Below are 20,579 nucleotides of genomic sequence, written 5' to 3' on the forward strand. Positions count from 1 at the left end.
TAAATAGACACCTCCAGGCCAGAGTTTCAGTCCATCAAGGCAAAAAGAAAAGATAGAAAGAGAGATGCAGTGTGTGTGTGTGTCTGTGTGTGTGTGTGTGTTGTTCTACTTCACTGATCAGTATTTAAAACCTCCCCTCCAGCTGTGCTATTCTACCCACCGCACTGATTTAGCAGATTGACAGTTGCATTAGCTTCATTTCCTCCAATCCCAGATTACGCTGACAGCACTTATCACTGATCTCATTTGAGTTTTAAAAATATCCCCTACCAGCAGCCACCCACACGCTGTTAAATCCAACACTGCTGCCACAGTTTAAAGAAACAGATTTTAAGCCCAACATTCATGTGTACATCAGAGTTGGCGGAAGTTAACGTAATGGATCCGACTTCGGGAATCATGGCGGGGAATGGGCGACAATGTGGGCTGTAACCCTAAGCCCCTTTCCAAACACGTGCTTCAGGATTTAACTTCCATCTTTCTTTCCTGCACTAGCAGCATATCAGTTACTCAGCTGTCAAGCAGCCATCTGCAGGAGCGTGAAGTGAAAATCTCAACCGGCAGAGGAAGGATAAAGTGAGAGAGCGTGTGTGTGTGTGTGTGTGTGTGTGTGTGTGTGTTATCTGGCATGAGTAGGAGAGGGTTGCCGAGTGCCTGTCATAACCACATCTAACTCACAGGCCTCAGACCTTCCATCTTAATCTGCCTACCTATTCTCCCTGGGGAGCTAACAAGCTAAGAAAGTGAGAGCGAGAGAGATTACAGACAGCGCTACAGACTGAGCGGGGGGGTGTGTCAAGAAAACATCTGGGAATAAAACTCCTTTGGAACATCTTAAATGAAGGCCTAACTAGTGGTGGGAATCACTGAAGATCCCGTTTGAGGCCCGACAAGATTATAATCCATAATCATCAATCATCTGTTAGTGATGCACTCGATATTTAGTATCCAGAAATATTCATTAAAATATTAATATAAAATATATAAATATGTAAAAAAAAAAAAAAAAATATATATATATATATATATATATATATATTAAACCATATGACAATTCAATAGCACTGCTGAGGTAAATTTATGATTAGAACAGCACTGCTGAAGTAAATGTAAATTTTGGTTTGTTGGCGTATCTGCTGTGACATTGAAAAGTTTAAGTGTTAAATATTTAGAATTGTATTGTAGTAGTGCTGGGTGATTTTCACGATAAATTTGGTTCATTCAAATTACAGTTTTAATGCAATTTTCAAAATAGAGTAATCGCCTCCCACATACTAACACACTAATGCAAAGATCCAGCACTGTTTCACCACTTGCGACACAAACAGCTGGTGGGTTAAAGCATATATTTAGCTAGAAATATATTCTACTGTTTCTAAAAACTGCAGTGTCATCGCTCTCCGGTGAGCATCCATGATTAATTGTGGAAAATATTTGATGAGGGTATAAACAAGCTTTGCGAATCACTAATGATACAATTTTAATCTATTAATCCATTTTCATCATCGCTTTACCCTTGTCAGTGTCGCAGTGGGTCCAGAGCTGATCCAGAATTACTGGGCAAAACGCAGGAATACTTCCTGGACAGGATGCTAGTTTATAGCAGGGTAACACACACACACACACACACACGCCATAACCACATCTATCTTGCATGCCTTAGACTTTTCATTTTTAACCTATTCTCCACCAGGAGCTAATAAGAGAGAGAGAGAGAGAGAGAGAGAGAGAGAGAGAGAGATTGCATTGAGGTCCAAATTGTTCCGAGGTGTATCAGGAAAACTTTGGGAAAAAACTCCCTGGATCTTGAAAATATCCCAAACTAAGATGAGCAGACTAGGAGTGAGAATCACTAGGGATCCCACTTGATGCATTATACAATTGTAATCCATCGATTTATTCATCCATCTTCTTATCTGCCTCTCCCTGGTCAGGGTCGCAGTGGGTCTGAAGATAATGTGGAATCACTGGGTAGGAACGCCCCCTGAGCAGGATGGCAATTTGCAGCATCACACACCTATTCTAGTGCTTTTGGGAGGCTGGAGGTACCCAGAGGAAAACGATCTGGACATGGGAAGAAGACACCAAACTACTCACAGACAGAGACCGAAACGAGATGATCAAGCAAAAAAAGCTACCTGTCTGCTGCCCCATGACATTAATATACTATTTAAATACTTGTAGTGAAGTCAGTATGATTATTGAATTTGTAAACACCAAAGTACCGGTAGTTTGGAGTGAGTCTCGTAGACAAAGGAGGGAGAGCTGGTTGTGAAGTTATTCATTAGATCTCCAAGGTATAAGGAGGGACATATATATATATCTCACATCTATATCTCTCATATATATGAGAGAGAGAGGAAGTGTTTAGGAAATAAAAAGGTGGACTTAATGCATCGTCCTTTACCCAAAATGAATTTTTATACAACTTCTATACAACTATACTATACTTCCTTATATATTGTAATATATGTATAAAGGTCTGGAAAAAAATAAGAGAACACTTAACGATAATGTTTTTGGAATATATTTAAAAGAAGGATGGATGATCACAAGCCATTAAACCAAGCTGAGCTGCTTGAATTTCTGCACCAGGAGTGGCATAAAGTTATCTAAAAGCAGTGTGTAAGACTGGTGGAGGAGAACATGCCAAGATGCATGAAAACTGTGATTAAAAAACAGGGTTATTCCACCAAATATTGATTTTAGAACTCTTTATGAATATGAACTTGTTTTCTTTGCATTTTTGAGGTCTGAAAGCTCTGCATCTTTTTTTGTTATTTCAGACATTTCTCACTTTCTGCAAATAAATGCTCTAAATGATAATATTTTTATTTGGAATTTGGGATTTTTTTTTAGTTGTTTATAGAATAAAATAATGTTCATTTTATTTCACTTTTTTATATTAGTTTATTTTTAAATCTAGGGTTAGGGTTAACTAATGCAAATCACACAGTGGTCCCCTCACTTTTGATTTTGACTACTAATCAAAAGCAAAACTGTAAAAATAAAAAAAAAAACATTTTTTCACTTAAAATTTTGTACAATATTTATGTAATGCAAAATAACGCAACACTATAGACTGTATCTGTCTTTTCTTTCAGCCTAGAGCAAGCCCTGTGAGGCCTCAAAAACACTACTGTACTTTTATGTATTCTAAGAGACTCAAATAAGGACCAAAAACAACTGATCAACCATTTAAAACCCAACATGTTTCTACCAACATAGTTTTCCTATAGTATACTCTGCCTTATCTCTCTGCAATACAAGATATGATCTACACTCCGTATTGCTCCACATTAGATTAGTGTCTGCAGATCAACTTTATTCTACATTTTGTCATTGTTGTCATTGCTTGGCTGCCAGGCAGAGGATTAAATATGTCACCCATAAGATTCAATCAATGGAGGGATTTAGCTTCAGAGACCCTTCCACACTGCAGTAGTTTCACTAGGAAAATGTGACTGCTGAGATATCATATTTGATAAAAGCCATTATTATTGCTATAATTTATAGTTTACACTTTGCTAGAATTCAGTATATATATTTTATAGTCTAATTGGGATTTTATTCAGGCAAAACTATATGGTATGACATTTACACTATAAATGTTAAAATGAAGTGTTATATATGCTATGGTATATATGTGGTATATCTGGTATAAACAACTCTGGTATAAACAACCTCTGGAATATAATCAAGAGGAAGATGGATGATCACAAGCCATCAAACCAAGCTGAACTGCTTGAATTTTTGCACCAGGAGTGCAGGCATTAAGTTATCTAAAAGCAGTGTGTAAGACTGGTGGAGGAGAACATGCCAAGAGGCATGAAAACTGTAATTAAAAACCAGGGTTACTCCACCAAATATTGATTTCTGAACTCTTTAAACTTTATGAATATAAACTCGTTTTCTTATTTGAGATCTGAAAGCTCTGCATCTTTTTTGTTATATCAGCCATTTCTCATTTTCTGCTAATAAATGCTCTAAATGACAAGATTTTTTTATTTGGAATTTGGGAGAAATTTTGTCAGTAGTTTATAGAATAAAAAAACAATGTTCATTTTATTAAAACATATACCTATAAATAGCAAAATCAGAGAAACTGATTCAGAAACTGCAGTGGTCTCTTAATTTGTTTTCAAAGCTGTATGTTTTGTATATATGGCTGGCAGTTTTTTTGAAGCCCATTTAAATAAAAAACCCAGAGTCTGCAGGGCTGGGTAATTGTGATTTCATGACATTTCATAAAGTTCTAAAGCAGTGGCAGAAAAGTATATGTAGTCAGTTTGAAAAACAACAACCAAATTGTGTTAAACAAATGTTCAAGATTTTAGCATAAAAGCGACAATACATTTTAGTATTTTCGTTTTTTTTTTTTTTTTTTTTTTCATATTAAAATTGTGATTTTCTTTGCTAATGTTTATCATAAGCTACACATTTTAGCAGACGGGGCCTAAAGAAAAAACCCTGCCCAGGTTCCCAACATTCCAAGAGAGCAGTTCCACAGTCCAGGTGTTAAGACTGGTCTATGTGAGCATATGAAGAGGGTATATACACATATATTTACATTGAAAGTGTAAAGACAGTTGTTACAACTGTTTATCACCAAAGGTGTTTAATTTACCACTGCAGATGCTGCGGTGCGTAGCGGGGTGAAGTGCGTCTGATCTCAATATGAATCATTTTTTAACATCTATTCAGAGTCACGAGGTGTTTGATGGTTAGCACTGTGATTGGGTGGATGTGTGAGAGTGGAAGCAGTGAACAGGAAAAAAGCCATTCAGTGCGTTTACCAATGAGTGCTTCACGTTTTTAACATCAGTGAGAGGTCAAGCCTTCCAATGTGTATTTAACTGCGCATACATGGATGTACACACACACACACACACACACACACACAACCACACACAAAGTGAGGTAGAAAAAAAAATCTACTTTTGAGCTTTAGCAGCCCCCAGGCTCAGGCAGTACTGACGTTTGCCATGCTGTCATTAGCCACCCAATCAATTATGAGGTGGGATGGAGGGCCAGTGGCTCTTTTCCGGCACAGAGGTGATATTTTTAAGCCTGCAGTCTGTGGAAATTCGCTCCCTGCTTGCTGTTTTCCCTTTTCCGTGCTCGCTTGTGCTCTCAGCCTCTCCTGTGCCTGATCTTATCAGATCCATTGTGCCAAGCACTCCCTAACCACCGGTCTGACAACAGCAACAAAACAACGATAACTAGCTCTAAACAGGCCGACTCCTCTCATTATTTCTTGGAGAAGAAATAAAAAGCCTGCGTTTGATTATTCCAACGCAATTAATTGTTTCTTCCTTCAGTGCCCACCACTTTTCCCCACAGAACAGCTCACTAATCAGTGTGGCTGCAGCTTTATGACCTTCCAGAGTGCAGGCTTTTTTACAGTCTATTTAAGAACTTCATTTTCATTCAAAGTCCTAATCTGACAGGCTTTAATTTAAAGTCTGCTTTCTTTTGTAGACTGAAGGATCTGAAACAAATGCCATATTTATAACTGCCAGAAGGAAAAAGTAAACAAAAACAAAAAAGCAAAAACCATTCCAGGCCTATTTAATAAACCTGTGAGAGCTGAAGACTATCTGTTCGCTCTCCAGAGTGTGTTATTATTCTGTAAATTATCTTAAGGTGCTTAAAATGGCCTAAATAAGATCAGATTATAAGTTTCTAGTGCGTGAGTCTCTAAAATACACTGCCTGGCCAGAAAAAAAAGTTGTCCACCTGGATTTTACTAAGATTATTCCATCAATGGATTTTTTCTTCCCTGATGGCATGGGCATATTCCAAAATGACAATGTCAGGATTCATGGGGCTGGAACTGTGAAAAAGTGATTCAGGGAGCATGAGATCATCATTTTCACACATGGATTGAGAGTTCACCACAGAGTCCAGACCTTAACCTCATTGAGAATCTTTGGGATGTGCTGGAGAAGACTTTGCACAGCGGTCAGACTCTACCATCATCAATAGCAACTTTTTTATGGCCAGGCAGTGTACAAATCCTTACATACAATTTTAGAAGGGTTTTGGGTAATAGATTATCCAAAACTCTAAACATATTAATGTGCCTGCTAGACAGTCCAGCAAAAACACAATGAATAACATTTTTTCTTTAATAGAAATGTGATTTATGCAATGTATTACAGGGGTGAAGGAATACACTGAACTGGATATACAATACAGGGGTATTTTAATATCCATGTTTTTACATGATCTACTAATGAAACTAGAGCCGGCAGGTGGGATTAGTGTAACACATACATCAACATTCACTTTGTTTTTTTTTTCAACTGAAGCATTATACTTGTATAAATATGCAGCTTGTGTACTTCTTCAATCACGGCGCATGCAGTGCTTCGTAAGCTGATTTTTAAACAGTGAATATGCTTTAGATATCATAAGTTATAGAATATCTGTTCTCCACATCCCTCTCCCTGATGCACACTGCCACATTAAAACCCTGCAATATCACAATCACACTCTACAATTACAATATTTCCCTTTCTGCTGCTTTAAGAAAAATGAAAACTGTTTCATAAAATATTGCGATATTGGATTTTCTCTCCCCCTCCCCCTCCCCCTCCCCCTCCCCCTCTCCCTCCCCCTCCCCCTCTCCCTGTCCCTCTCCCTCTCCCTCTCCCTCCCCCCCTCCCTCCCCCCCTCCCTCCCTCCCTCCCTCTCTCCCTCCCTCCCTCCCTCCCTCCCTCTCTCCCTCCCTCCCTCCCTCCCTCCCTCTCTCCCTCCCTCCCTCCCTCCCTCCCTCCCTCTCTCCCTCCCTCCCTCCCTCTCTCCCTCCCTCCCTCCCTCCCTCTCTCCCTCCCTCCCTCCCTCTCTCCCTCCCTCCCTCCCTCTCTCCCTCCCTCCCTCCCTCTCTCCCTCCCTCCCTCTCCCTCCCTCAACTGTGTCTGACACGCACATATGCAGCCTTGTCAACACAGCAGCAAACCTGTCACCACTAGGTTAACTCGGGTCAGACGATGAAGAAGGCAAGGCTGATGGACAGAGGTGGAGAGAGAGGAGAAAATAGAAAGACATAAAATGAGAACTTCTTATTGGAGATGAGTTTGAGGTACTTTGAGATTTGAGATATATAATATATATATACACACACACACACACACACACATACACATACACATATATATATATATATATATATATATATATATATATATATATATATATATATATATATATATATATATATATAATATATATACTCTGGAAAGAAATAACAGACCAGTTTCTATGATTTTACACCAAATTGAAAATGTATTGCACCAGGAGTGTCATAAAGTTATCCAAAAGCAGTGTGTAAAACTGGTGGAGGAGAACATGCCAAGATGCATGAAAACTTTGATTAAAACCAGGGTTATTCCACCAAATATTGATTTTGGAACTCCTAAAACTTTATGAATATAAACTTGTTTTATTTGCATTATTTGAGGTCTGAAAGCTCTGCATCTTTTTTATTTCAGCCATTTCTCATTTTCTGCAAATAAATGCTCTAAATGACAATATTTTTATTTGGAATTTGGAAGAAATGAGAAATGTCTGTAGTTTATAGAATATAGCTTTAATGTCTTCAACATTAAATTTACAAGGTAAAGAAACATACTGACTGAATAAGATGAGGTGTGTCCAGACTTTTGACGGATTATTTTTTTATTGTTTATTTGTGTACAATAAACTATGAACTGGTAGCTGCTGCAATATGAGAGTCTCTGCATAGAGTTGAAATGTTACATTGCCATCAATTGAGAGACCAATATGCACTCCTACATGCTAAAGTAAATTTGAGCTGACCATAAGTAAAGTAAAGCGTTCAAGCCCAACTGTTAAACACGGTGGTGGCACTATTACCACTGAAGCTGTTATGCTACCAACTGGAACTGAATAATAAAGAAGAGGACTAATTCACACTTCATCAAAACCTTAAAACACCAGCTAGATGATTAAAACTTTGAGATCTTTGTCTTGTTGAAACACAAGATTGTTTTGAACACATATCAAATGTCTAACATTAAGCTTTATGTGGTGTGCCGTGAGGAGGCGGGGGAGTTGTGGGTCCGCCCCACGCCAGAGCGCAAAGCCATGCCTGTCTCAGCTGGCCCGCATGAGGGCTGATTGAGCCGCCAGTTGAGACAGGCATATATACTCAGCCTCCGTCATCATTTGGGGGGACTCTTGACTGGGGAGCTGAGGGCTGAGGCTGCACGGACCTTAAAAACTACAAAAAAGAGACTACTGAACTCTAGAGCCCCTTTGGGCTGAGTTATGTTTATTTAAGTTTGTTTTGGGTGTGGTGGAGGGCGTTTGAAAGCCAATAAAGGGTATGATTTGAGTTCATTTACTCCCCGTGTCTGTGTTCTCTGTGTGCTTCCTCCTTCCGGGTCACAGTGGTCACGCCCCTAACCCCAGGGGCCCACCACAGTGGATTATGCTCAAAAGTTGGATTCATTCACAAAAGTTCTATATATTTTTTTGAGTACATAACTGGCTCATACAACAAGTATACAGTGTCAACAAGCTGCATCAGTCACAACACCTAAACGGTATTTTTTGCTGTCAGCATTCACTCTGTAGCCTGGGAAGGATCATATGGTAATAATATCTTTGCCGCTCTGTGTGCTGTTTCTGCGCTGAGTGCATGCGATGTATGCTGGAGACAGTGGGGTTGAAGCACTGCATGGCACAAACACCTGTCAAAAAAAACAGCTTCCAGCTGATCCCCGATCTGTAAAATGCGACTAATGTAATTCACCCTCTACAAAAAGGTATCACTGGAGCGCATCAAATGTAATGTGATGCTCAGTCAACCATCTAGCGCATAAAAAGGCTGCTTATACACTAGCAGCAAATAAACAGCTCTGCATATGATCCCAGCACAGACAGGAGGTACGAAAACATCCACATCATATTTCTACACAAAAGCCGTCAAAAGCGATTGGCCAAACAGCGGCGTGACGGGTAATGGGAGCTGACAGAGCTCACTGAAAGCCATTGAGCGTGATTTGTACGGCTGCGGGAGTGGAAATGCCTTTAGAGGGAATGGGCCTGATAACAGAAGCATGAGTGGTCTGTGTGTGTGTGTGTGTGTGTGTGTGTGAGAATGTGTGAGAACGTGTGCTATGTGTGCTACAGAGGTTAATGTGTTCATAGAGTCTATCATAATGAGATACAATGAGACAAAACAAGGCAAAACAGCCCAGCTCATCTTGCTATTCACATGGTAAATCATAACATACTGCACATGAGACACAGCAAAAAAATCTAATACACAGTGTTTCACTATAGAATATAATTCCCTTTAAAGGTCAACAGGTTTGTCTGAATTACAGACGACACTCACAGATTGTTCCAAACAGTGTTCTATTAAAAGCTAGTACTTAATTTATTCATTGAACCTTTAATCCCATTTAACCAGGATATAATACGCTTCATTATTTCTATGCAGATTGTTAAAAACGCTGTTTGCTTAAGTATGAATCCCCTTCATGTTAGTACTTAGTAGAAGTACTTTTTGCTAACAGTTTAAGCCTGTTGGAGTTCCCTTCAGATTTGCTCACTGTGCAAAAGAGATTTTCTCCCATTTCTTCTTGACAGACTGTTCCTCCTCCAGACTGTTCAGATTTATCAAGTGTGTTTTTACCACACTCATTTTGCATTGGAGTCCAGGTTTTAAAGCTGCATCAAGACCACAAAAAGCCAAAAAGCCAAAAGCACATGCTAAAACTCTAAAAGTTATCTCAGCTAACATTACTCGTAGCTACTGTTCTACCATCCTAAAACTCTTATTTCTACCTAAAAAACAGCGAGCTTGTGAATCAGTAGTAAACTGATTAAACTAAACACTTTACTTTTAACAAGCTGCTTAGTCCCTGTTGAGTAAAAGTCTCTCTCATAGGGCTGGGTATTGGTTTAAAATTTTCAATAATATCGATATTGATACAATACTGTGAATTCGATACAGATACCTAAACGATACTTTTTTCAGTACCTTTTTTCTCTTTCTTAAATTTTTTCCAAAAAATACAATACATTATTTAACAGCTGAGTGAGTGAGAGACATTGCGAGTGAGCGCCTGAGAGATTTCAGCACAGCGGCGATGTGTCGACAATTTGAATGGTCTGCGCTGCTGTGCATGCTCTTGCTACTGCATGCACCAAAGCACCATTGCGGTTGTTTTTATCTTGCAGTGTGCTCTCCACATTTTACATGTTGATGCGCGTTTTATGCTAAGTATCGAAAATAGGCAACACGTTTTTTTAACCTTTCTTTACTCACTTCTTTACCTTTTTTTATTTCTGTCAGAGATTTTTTTGGTATTAAACTTTGATACCAAGCCCTACTTCCTACAACATGATGCTCCCACTCTCATGCTTCACTGTTTAAATTGAATTTAACTGTTTGAACTGGGAAGTGTCAGGTTTGGATCTGGATGGAGAATTTTCTCTGTGTGTAACAGCACACCTCAGGTCACACTGAGCCAGCTAGTAGTGGGGAATATGACCTTATAATCAGTGTCATAATAAACTGAACAACCAACCAACTTATTCTATATTAAATAAAGCCTGCTGTAAATATGAGCTGTGAGTAAAAAAACTGTATAAACTGTAAAACTGTTCTACCCACAGCAGCACCACAATTTACAACCACAAAGACGAGAATGAAATGAATCACAGGACAGTGCAGACTACTACAGCAGAAAGCAGTTTTTTATATAATTATGACATTTTTATGTATTTTTTTTAAATATGAAAAAATAGTTGAGAAAATTGAGAGTGACACATTAGTTAGCACATTTAAATTAATAAATCCATCTGATTCTAATTCATTATGCAAAAAAAAAAAGACACTGGGGAACTAAAAAGATTTAAATATACATCTCTTAATAAAAGAGAAAAGAGAAAAAGAGAAAGAGAAAATATAAAAACACACAATATCAAAACGAACCAAATAATTATATATTTTTTAAAACCCTGCAGTTCAGTTGTTCTTTTGAGCTATTTCATGTGTTTATGCACCTTCAGCCCTGTTTACGGTTTTCCCTGCCTAATCACATCTGATTCAGCTAATTATCAAGGCCTTAATAAGCTGAATCAGATGTGGCAGATCAGAGAAAACATTAACTGTACCATGCTTTTAACACAAGCCCTCTAAAACTTAAATAAATAAATCTTTCAATTTATCTTTGATCATGTTCTCCAATCTAAATGCTGTACTTGTCATCTCAACCTTATTACTAATTACTCAAACCCAAGCTAGCCTTGGTCTACTCTGAACCCAATTCTTTAACTCTATTTTTCTCCCTATTTTACTCCTGGACAAATCCACCCACTACCCAGCATTCCCTCAATCATTTGGTGCTTCAAGCTGGAAAGGTGAAGGCTAGCATGCACCTTCCTTATTAGACACATGAGGCCAGCAAGCATATATTTGCAGCTGTCACTCACACAGCATCACTAGCACTGCACTGCAGGTTAGAGGAAAAGAACATAAGGTCATTCTTCCCACCCAGAGAGCTGAAGGACCTATTACACTCTTTTGGATCCCCCAGCTGGAAGGCTGTGACGTCGCTGTGATTTAAACTTGAAACAAACTCTAGATATAGCTAACGTGAGTTCTACTAACCAAACTAAACCCAGAACGGACAGAAAAAATATTGGATTTCAGGATGAGCCAGTTTCTATTTGTGTTTATAACAGCTCCTGAGCAATGTCTGTATTCTAAGCATAGACAATGCAAAAGACTAAGAAGTACAGGGGTTGGACAATAAAACTGAAACACCTGGTTTTAGACCACAACAATGCATTGTCCCGACAGACAGATCTGGTGGAAACAGGAGAGTTGAGGTGCACATTGAATTCTGCCTTGATTTGGGCAGCCGTGGTTTTATGTTTTTTGGATACAATCCGGGTTAGCACCCAAACATCCCTTTCAGACAGCTTCCTCTTACAGCGTCCACAGTTAATCCTGTAGGATGTGGTTCCTCCTTTTGGGTGGTATGCTAACATTACTCTGGATACCGTGGCTCTTGATACATTACAAAGACTTGCTTGCTGAGATGCGCCAGCAAGACGTGCACCAACAATTTGTCCTCTTTTGAACTCTAGAATGTGACCCATAATGTTGTGTGCATTGCAATATTTTGAGCAAAACTGTGCTCTTACCCTGCTAGTTGAACCTTCACACTCTGCTCTTACAGGTGCAATGTGCAATTAATGAAGATTGGCCACCAGGCTGCTCCAATTTAGCCATGAAACCTCCCAGACTAAAATGACAAGTGTTTCAGTTTCATTGTCCAACCCCTGTAACTGTGCTGGCTGGTGGCAGTATAATGTGTAGCTTGTGTTTTATTTACAAAACAGCCCTTTTTAATTTTTCTCTAAACTGTCTAATTCTTTTTTTTATTATTATTTTCTACCGCTTTTTCTCACATTTTATCTGGCTAATTATCCCAACCATTCAGCTACTAAACAGCTACTAGTGATGCCTCAACACAAGGAGGTTGAAGACTAGCACACACCTCCTCCGACACATGTGAAGTCAGCCACCTCCTCTTTTTGAACTGCTGCTGATGCAGCATTACTGAGTAGCATCACAGTGCGCTCGGAGGAAAGCACAGCGACTCAGTTCTTATACATCAGCTCACAGATGCCTTGTGCGGACTGACATCAACCTTTGGAGTGATGAGGGGAAAGAGCCCCATCTAACCACCCAGAGAGAGCAAGGCCAATTGTGGTGTCTGCGGGCTCTGGGAGCAGATGGCAAGCTGCATGACCGGGAATCGGGTACCTGAGCTGTAGTCAAACGGTCATATAACTAGCTATGGTTTGGAGAGCCATGTTACTGCTGGTGTTGGTCCACTGGGTTCTCATTAGCCATAATCAACAATAAAAGCTGAAAAATAGATGACTTTGTGTGTAATACATCTATATAATATATGAGTGTCACATTTTGAAATGAACTACTTAAATAAAATAACTTTTCAATGATATTATATATTTTATATTTAGTTTATAGTTATTGCTCCAGAGTTTTAGAAGTAGGTGAAAAGTCCCCTGAATTCAGGGATGATGCTCAAGAATACTCTCATAATTACACTATGGATGATGAGATGAGCAGTGGAATGTGAAGAGTGGATGAATGCAGTTCTCTACCAGATATGCTCTTCAAAAATATACTGAGTATAAACACTATAAGGATTCCAGATGGGTTAAAAATACCAGTTTTGCCCAGCATGACATTTTCAAAACAGCAATTCGTGTCTGGGTCTGGTGTAAACTTTGCCAGTGCAAGTCTGGTCAGGCTCCAATTTTATTCCACTACAGGCTTCTACAGCCAACTCAAAATCTTCCTGTTCTGTGGCTTTTGACTCCCAAAATGCCAGTGGCACATTGCCCAAGCACTATATTGGGTTTAGGCTGAGTAAAACAGAAGGGCAGGTGAGTAAATGAGAACCTGGAAAGAAGAGAAACAGTAATAAAGGGGGAACTACTGGAAGCTAAGTCCATTCATTTACATGTGAGTGCTGGAATAATTACAGTCTCCCTGAGCACCTCTCCAGCTGGCTTTCTCTCTGAGTGTAAAGGCTTTGTACACTGAAGGAGAGCTGTGTTTGTGTATTTGTATACTGGAGGAAAGTCTGGGAAGTGTGTGAGATCTTGGGAGGAGCCAACAAACACGGTTATCACATCACCCCAGAGCCCAGTACAAGAACAGCCACAACAGCCTGGATTCACTGGGGAAAAAACAACTATTCAAACCCATTCTGCTATGTAATCGTAGCTCCATGAGCAATATAAATTTTTGTTTTCTGCAATTCTTTCATTGTTTATTATTTCTGTAAGGGAGAGAGAGAGCGTATGTGTGAGAAAGTGTGATTAACTGCATGCCAGTCCTTTGCCTCTTTTGTTTATTTGTTTGTTTGTTCCCTTGTACTTATAGATGCATGTGCAATATTTCTTTAACAAATTAAAAAACGGAGCCAAGTTTGTGGTTCTAATGAGTATTTGACACTATAGGCTTTGCCCTTAGAGGCAGCTTGAAAATTATGCTCACATTAGGCTGCAGAGAAATGAAGAGGATCCAAATTCAACTCAATAACTATAAATTTGCTCTCTCCATAGAGAAAAGCCTCTACCTCTATCTGCCGTTCTCCCGCTTCCGTTTTCTGCCCCGAGCCGCAGCCCTGCTTGAATATATCACTTATTATCTTATCAAAGATAGAAAGATTGCCATCTCTCCAACTGCCTACTGAATCCTAATATATTTCAGATTTATATTTTTCATTCTGCTCTTCGCGGTTCATGTTATGACTCAGAGATTTCAAAGTGCTGTTCAGTTTGATGTGGAGACAGAGCGCTAATCATACAGAAAAATGAGCTGAATCAAATAATCAACAATGAGGCGGTCTGGCTGCATACTAATGAGGATGTTCATGGTAAATTTATATGATATAATAAAAATCTTAAAGTACGATGTAAAAAAAAACAAAACGGTATTAGTTTATATCAAAGACTGTAAAAAAAGATGGACGCCGTGCCGCCGTTCCCATTCTTTCAATGAAAATGAAGCCAAAATCTTCTGCCGTGTTGTCGATTCTGAAACCCAAGTCTGCGCAGTAGAGACCAGAGGAGGGAGAAAGACTGTGGAGAGACAGCCTACTCATTTAAATAAACCGCCCCTGAGGGCTGCCTCCACAGAGGTCACACAGTCTATAGTCCCACCCATACAGTCATTGGTCCCACCCCGTCTAGGTGTAACCCAGCCCTTTTACAATAACCACACCTTTTTAAATAGAGCTGAATAATGTTTTAAAAAACGAATTTTGTGGGGATAAACAGGTTACACTAGATGTTGCATTTAAATAAAGGAGGTTGAATTACAGTATATTAGAAAAAACCTGATTGAAAGTTGACCGTTTTGTATTAAAACCTATGGGGATGGGTGGGGTTACACAGCTTTCTGAAACCGAACAGCAGGGGGCGCCCGATCTGTGGTAGCATCACTTTTGAGAGATGATGCTCTGTCCAGCTATACACAGTCTATGGTTTACAGGCTACTAAAATGGCTAAAATGGACAGGCCATTGTAAAGGAACAAGCCTAATTTTTGTAAAGCTTCAGTAAAAAAAGAAAAACGGAACTATGTTGATACGGTGCGAAACAAACAGTGCTTCATGGAGGCTCTTGTATTATGGGATGGGTGTAGCTATGGTAATAAAAAGCAGAAGTGCATTGGCTTTTACGTTAACACACTGACCTGCCCAAAACCATAAATAAGTTAAATGTAACATAGATTTAAAGGAGATGCCATTTACCAATGTGTACTGTGCGACTGACTGGTTGATCATAATCAATGTATTTTGCATCCCTGGGCTAATACATAAAAAACAGCATGTTGTATAAGTAAATTGTAGGCATTTATACAAGTAATGCGTACATATCTAAATATATATTTAATTATAAACATTAGTAAACGTTTGTCTGCTCCTTTAATTACAATGAGGGTCATCCCTCAGCAAACAAGCCATGCACATTCTTTTTTGTATTAAATTCTATAGATAGAACTTCCAAAGAATGTGCAATTTTACAGTAGTATATTAGTATAAAATCGGACAATATATAGACCAGCCATATCTCAAATATTATACAGATATAGACTTCACATCATGATAAAACAAACATTATATCAATGTTTTACAAGCCAAAATGTTGCATTAACATCAACCATACATTATAAGTAACTGTTCGTATTTTACATTAATTTGACATAGGCATGAGATACCCATCACTTTCAGAAGTTGGGTCTTTATCTCAATACCTTTACATTCATACAGTAGGTAAAAGTGGCCCAAATCTGATATTTTTTCCTTTAAATGACTTTTAATGCGTGTTCTGTAGGGCAGTGTGTACTGCAAAAATCTGTCAGTTCAGGATTTTCATTTGTTGTCCTAATATGTGATTGACATATTAGACATTCAGCAAGGAGAATGAAGAACAAATGACAACAGGAAGGTTTTCACAATTCTGACTGAATTAGAAGGCAATGTTATAATCACTGCTATAATTAAAGAAGGATAATTGGTCAACAATGTGAGTTCTGGTTACTCCCAAGGTTTTTTTCTTCTCTCTTTGAGAAGTTAGGGAGTTTCTCCTCTTTGCCGATGTCGACTTTATTCATTAATTCATTCCTTTCATTCATTCTTTATTAAAAGGCCTTCTTTTTCTACTTCATAGCATCATGCAGATCGGACAGAGACGTTCAGCAACAGAAAACGGAAAGCAAAACACAACATTGTAAGTGGCAGGGATTTCACATTTTGGATATTCATAATTCAAAACCTGTGGTCTGAGCAGCTTCTTTGATTTTTTTTTTACCCTTTGCACAAACCTGGAGTCCTTGATCATATACAGGACTAACAGCATCAAATGTATCAAACCACTGCAGTAAGTAATAGTTAATGTTTACCTTACATAATTACATATAGTAAAAAATTAATCGTAATCATACTTTACTTATTTATTTTTTTACATCTGAATATGTAGGCCCTGCTACCACTGAGCAGAATTCAGCTTTCAGTTTTACTTTTGTGCTTTAAAGCAGGAGAGAAGTATGAGAGTAGACAGGACATTTTCCACCCAGAGCGGTGCACCGCAATTCAGAACATCCAGCAGAGCATATCACTCTAATTTTAGGCACTTCCTCTCTATGGACTCTCGACCAGACCGAGTGAAAAGATCGTTTGAAAAGAGACACACACAGACACACACAGACACACACACCCTCTTTAGCGCACAAAACACGGCTATTAGGTCGCTTCAGAAAGCCAACATGCCTGAGTGGTTCTGGCTTTTTCCATCTTTTAAGAGCTGATGAAAGCCCGATGAGGAGAGAATGGAAAACCAAGCGCTTTGCTCACCTTAGCCTCAGGACCATGTTCACAGCACCCACAGTGTTTGGGTTTTTTTCCAACGGTTGAACCTTTGTGAGAATGAAAACATCAGTTACTTCCTAATGGCAACATTTCACATTTAAACACACATATCCTCAAACACCACTTGACTCCTTTCTACACCAAAGTATCATCATCTACCCTGCTGCATATATGAAGGTGAAGCCTGGCTCTTTGGAACTAAAATAGTCTGAAATAGGTGCCATATAAAGACTAGACTAGAGGAGCATATAAAATTAACTAGACCGTTCCCGTATCCACTATGAACACTGTGCCTCTAGGAGTTCATTTCAGAACATTTATTGTACTGTAATGTTAACTTATCACAGAGAAAGAGCAAGAAGGAAATGAAAGAGAGTGAGAATAAGAGAAAAAGAGGCTCAAAGAGGAGGAAATAAATAAATAAACAGAGAAAGAACAAAGAAGTGAACAAATAATGAAAAGGAAAGGAAAGAAAAGGCTTTTTGCTGTCATGCTGTTTCTTCCAGAGCCCTACCATTTAATTCACAATGTGTTTAAACGCGACCACACGGGCCCAGGGGGCAATGGCCACCGGTTTAGTTTAAACTCTCAGTGTCTCAGAACAATTCTCACAAACAGAAATAACCTTGACTGCTTTAAACAAACATAGTAAATACTTTTGCAGTGAAGAGCTCACCTTTACTAACCCAGAGGCCTGTATTTTCTTCAAAGCACACTGTCTGAACTTATTACTAATTTGTTTTGGCTTGAGCTTTGTTTGGATTTGTGCTGCGTGTGCTGTCTTACACAGCACTTCTACAGCAGTTAGCATGCTGTTTGCTTACAGTGCTCGCAAAAGGTGAAACCTTTGCAAGTTTGGCTTATTTGAAGAAAATACACTGTAACACACATTTTATTAAACTAAAAGTCTTTTAGGCAAGTATGCAATCATTGTGCTGTGGAAATTCCAAGTTTACACAAGTTTCAAACCAATTTAATAAGGACTAGTTGTTTTACATAACTAGTCTGTATCTGGTAATGGCTCTAAATCATCTATCAACTGTGAATCTAAAGGAAAGCTAAAAAGGGTTTGGAGATCCCAGTGAGCACTGCTGGGTCAACTATGAGGAAACAGGATCTGCCTGTATACCAGAATACCAGACAGTCACTGTCTAGACAAGGCTGTCCCTTAAAACGCAGCAACAAAGCACGATTTAAAAGCAATAAAAGGCCAACAATCTCCTCGACCCTACAGGGTTCAGTGGCTAAGACTGAAGTAAAGGGGCAGCGGTCAACAATATCAAAAGCTAGCCTATATAGAAGCGGAAGGGGGGACGGCATATCAGACAAGACAACCTGCCTCAGTCTGCTAACAAACTGACAACTGAGAGTAAATCCACTTCTCAAAAGGACAATGATCCAAACAACAAAATGTGAATGCTCTAAAGGGGCCGAGTCAAAGCCTTAGCCAAGGTCTCAATCTCATCTAATCCAGTTTAAATGAGTCAGTCATTAACAAATACATCAAACCATGAATGAATCTTAAACCACAATAATTCTTAAGTTTTATTTTTTATTGTCCTTATGAAAGAGTGTTTTGTTGCCATCTAGAGTCATCTTTGTTAAATACTTTTTTCCTTATTTTTGGTACCATGGTCTGTTTTTCGCATGGACAGAGCACCAAATCTCAGAATACTCCCATTTAGAAGTCTATATGGATATACAGCTCTGAAAAAAATAAAAGACCACTTAAGAACGATGAGTTTCTTTGATTTTACCAAATTGAAGACCTCTGGAATATAATCAAGAGGATGATGGATTATCCCAGACCATTAAATTAAGCTGAACTGCTTGATTTTTTGCACCAGGAGTGGCATAAAGTTATCCAAAAGCAGTGTGTAAGACTGGTGGAGGAGAACATGCAAAGATGCATGAAAACTGTAATTAAAATCCAGGGTTGTTTTCTTTGCATTATTTGAGGTCTGAAAGCTCTGTATCTTTTTGTTATTTCAGCCATTTCTCATTTTCTGCAAATAAATGCTCTATATAACAATATTTTTATTTGGAATTTGGGAGAAATGTTGTCCGCAGTTTATAGAAAAAAACAACAATGTTCATTTTACTTAATCATAGACCTACAAAAAAGCAAAATCAGAGAAACTGATCCAGAAACTGAAGTGTCTTTATTTTTTTCCCAGAGCTGTAGAATACCAATGCTAAGCTAAAATCCAGCTCTCTTTAACTGATATATTAATCTGAGTATGCTGTTAAAATAACTAATCAGCAACAAGTCTATTGTTTTTATCATTATTATTATTATTATTGGCCTTGGGTCTTGGGTGAGGTGAATTTTCAGTGGTCTAAGTAGGTTTTATATTTACACAAGCAGCAGTGTTAACAAAATACAATTCTGACTATTAATAATAAAAGAAAAATCCACATCTCATTTATTGTTCTCATGACAATACAGCCAAATTCTATGTTTTAAAAAAGATGCAGGATGAGCACATTCAATTAATTAATTAAAGTATATTAATTTTAATTCAAATGCAATGTATTGCAGTCTGGTTTCCTAATACACATTTTATATCAGCTCTTTTGACATAAAATGTCTTATTAATGAAAAATATATTAATATATTAATAATTTGTATTTTGCTATTACAATGTCAAATCAGTTATGCTGTAAAGTTAATGCACAGGATTAAAGAGTTGGATGTATTTTTGTACAATGATTATCTTACCAATTTCATTCTGAGATACAAATATAAGCACTTCATTTTGCACTTGCAAATTTGTTGCGCTCCTATTACTTACTGTCTTATTTTTACAAAAAAAAAAAGGAGTTAAAAATAGTAAGGGTTGCAGTAAGCAGCCTCGGAAGTTGTCAGAGGTTACTGTTGCTTAGCAGCGAAACCAACAGAAAGCTTTTTACAGTTGATTACAGGCCATTTTATAACTCTGTTTTTTATTTGATTACCTCATTATACAGATATATATTAGATTAAATTAACCGCACTGAAGTCTGGAGGCTGATGAATCTCCTGAAACTCCCTGCAGCAATTCAGCCAACAGCACTGACTATACTGTGCAGGACCATCATAATCACTACTCAATCAGTTCTGCACTCATCATTTATAGTGCGGTTTAGGCCTGTCACGATGACATAACATAACCTTAATTATTTTTTCTGACCTCAATATGACCCTTTACTTTTTTCCAGTTCCAAAGTTCCAAATAATAGTAATGAGTGAATGAGAAACTGTCTACTTTTTTTATAATGAACATTTTATGTATTAAGGAAATTAGGAAGTTAATCATTCTTTAAATTATTATTATTATTATTATTATTATTATTATCATCCAAGCACAAGGTCAAACTCAAAAAATTGAACACTCTACAGCGGCCAAATCAAAGCTTTAGTTTAGGTCTCAATCAAATCTAATTCAGTTTAAATGAGACAGGAATTAAGTAGATAATAAAAAAATCATCTCATCATTCTTAAAGTGTTTTGTTCCCATCTGTGTTACACAATTTTCCCTTATTTCTGGTACCACAGTCTGTTTTCACACATGCACCAAATCTGAAACTATCTACTTTGTTTTTCATAACGTATATTTTATGTATATAGGGAATTAGT

General features: G+C 38.1%; 1 protein-coding gene across 3 annotated transcripts in view; it reads right to left on the reverse strand.

Moving 5' to 3' along the window:
* stk39 (serine threonine kinase 39) overlaps positions 1–20,579 on the reverse strand; it is an 81,113-nt gene that overhangs the window by 22,483 nt on the left and 38,051 nt on the right. For all 3 annotated transcript variants that reach the window (XM_022680016.2, XM_022680014.2, XM_022680015.2), the window contains one exon: positions 16,946–17,007. In XM_022680016.2, coding sequence (XP_022535737.2) covers positions 16,946–17,007 — 62 coding nt within the window. The remainder of the gene's footprint in view (positions 1–16,945; positions 17,008–20,579) is intronic.

The sequence above is a fragment of the Astyanax mexicanus genome, chromosome 11 (genome assembly GCF_023375975.1).
Source record: "Astyanax mexicanus isolate ESR-SI-001 chromosome 11, AstMex3_surface, whole genome shotgun sequence".
In the NCBI taxonomy this organism is placed as follows: domain Eukaryota; kingdom Metazoa; phylum Chordata; class Actinopteri; order Characiformes; family Acestrorhamphidae; genus Astyanax; species Astyanax mexicanus.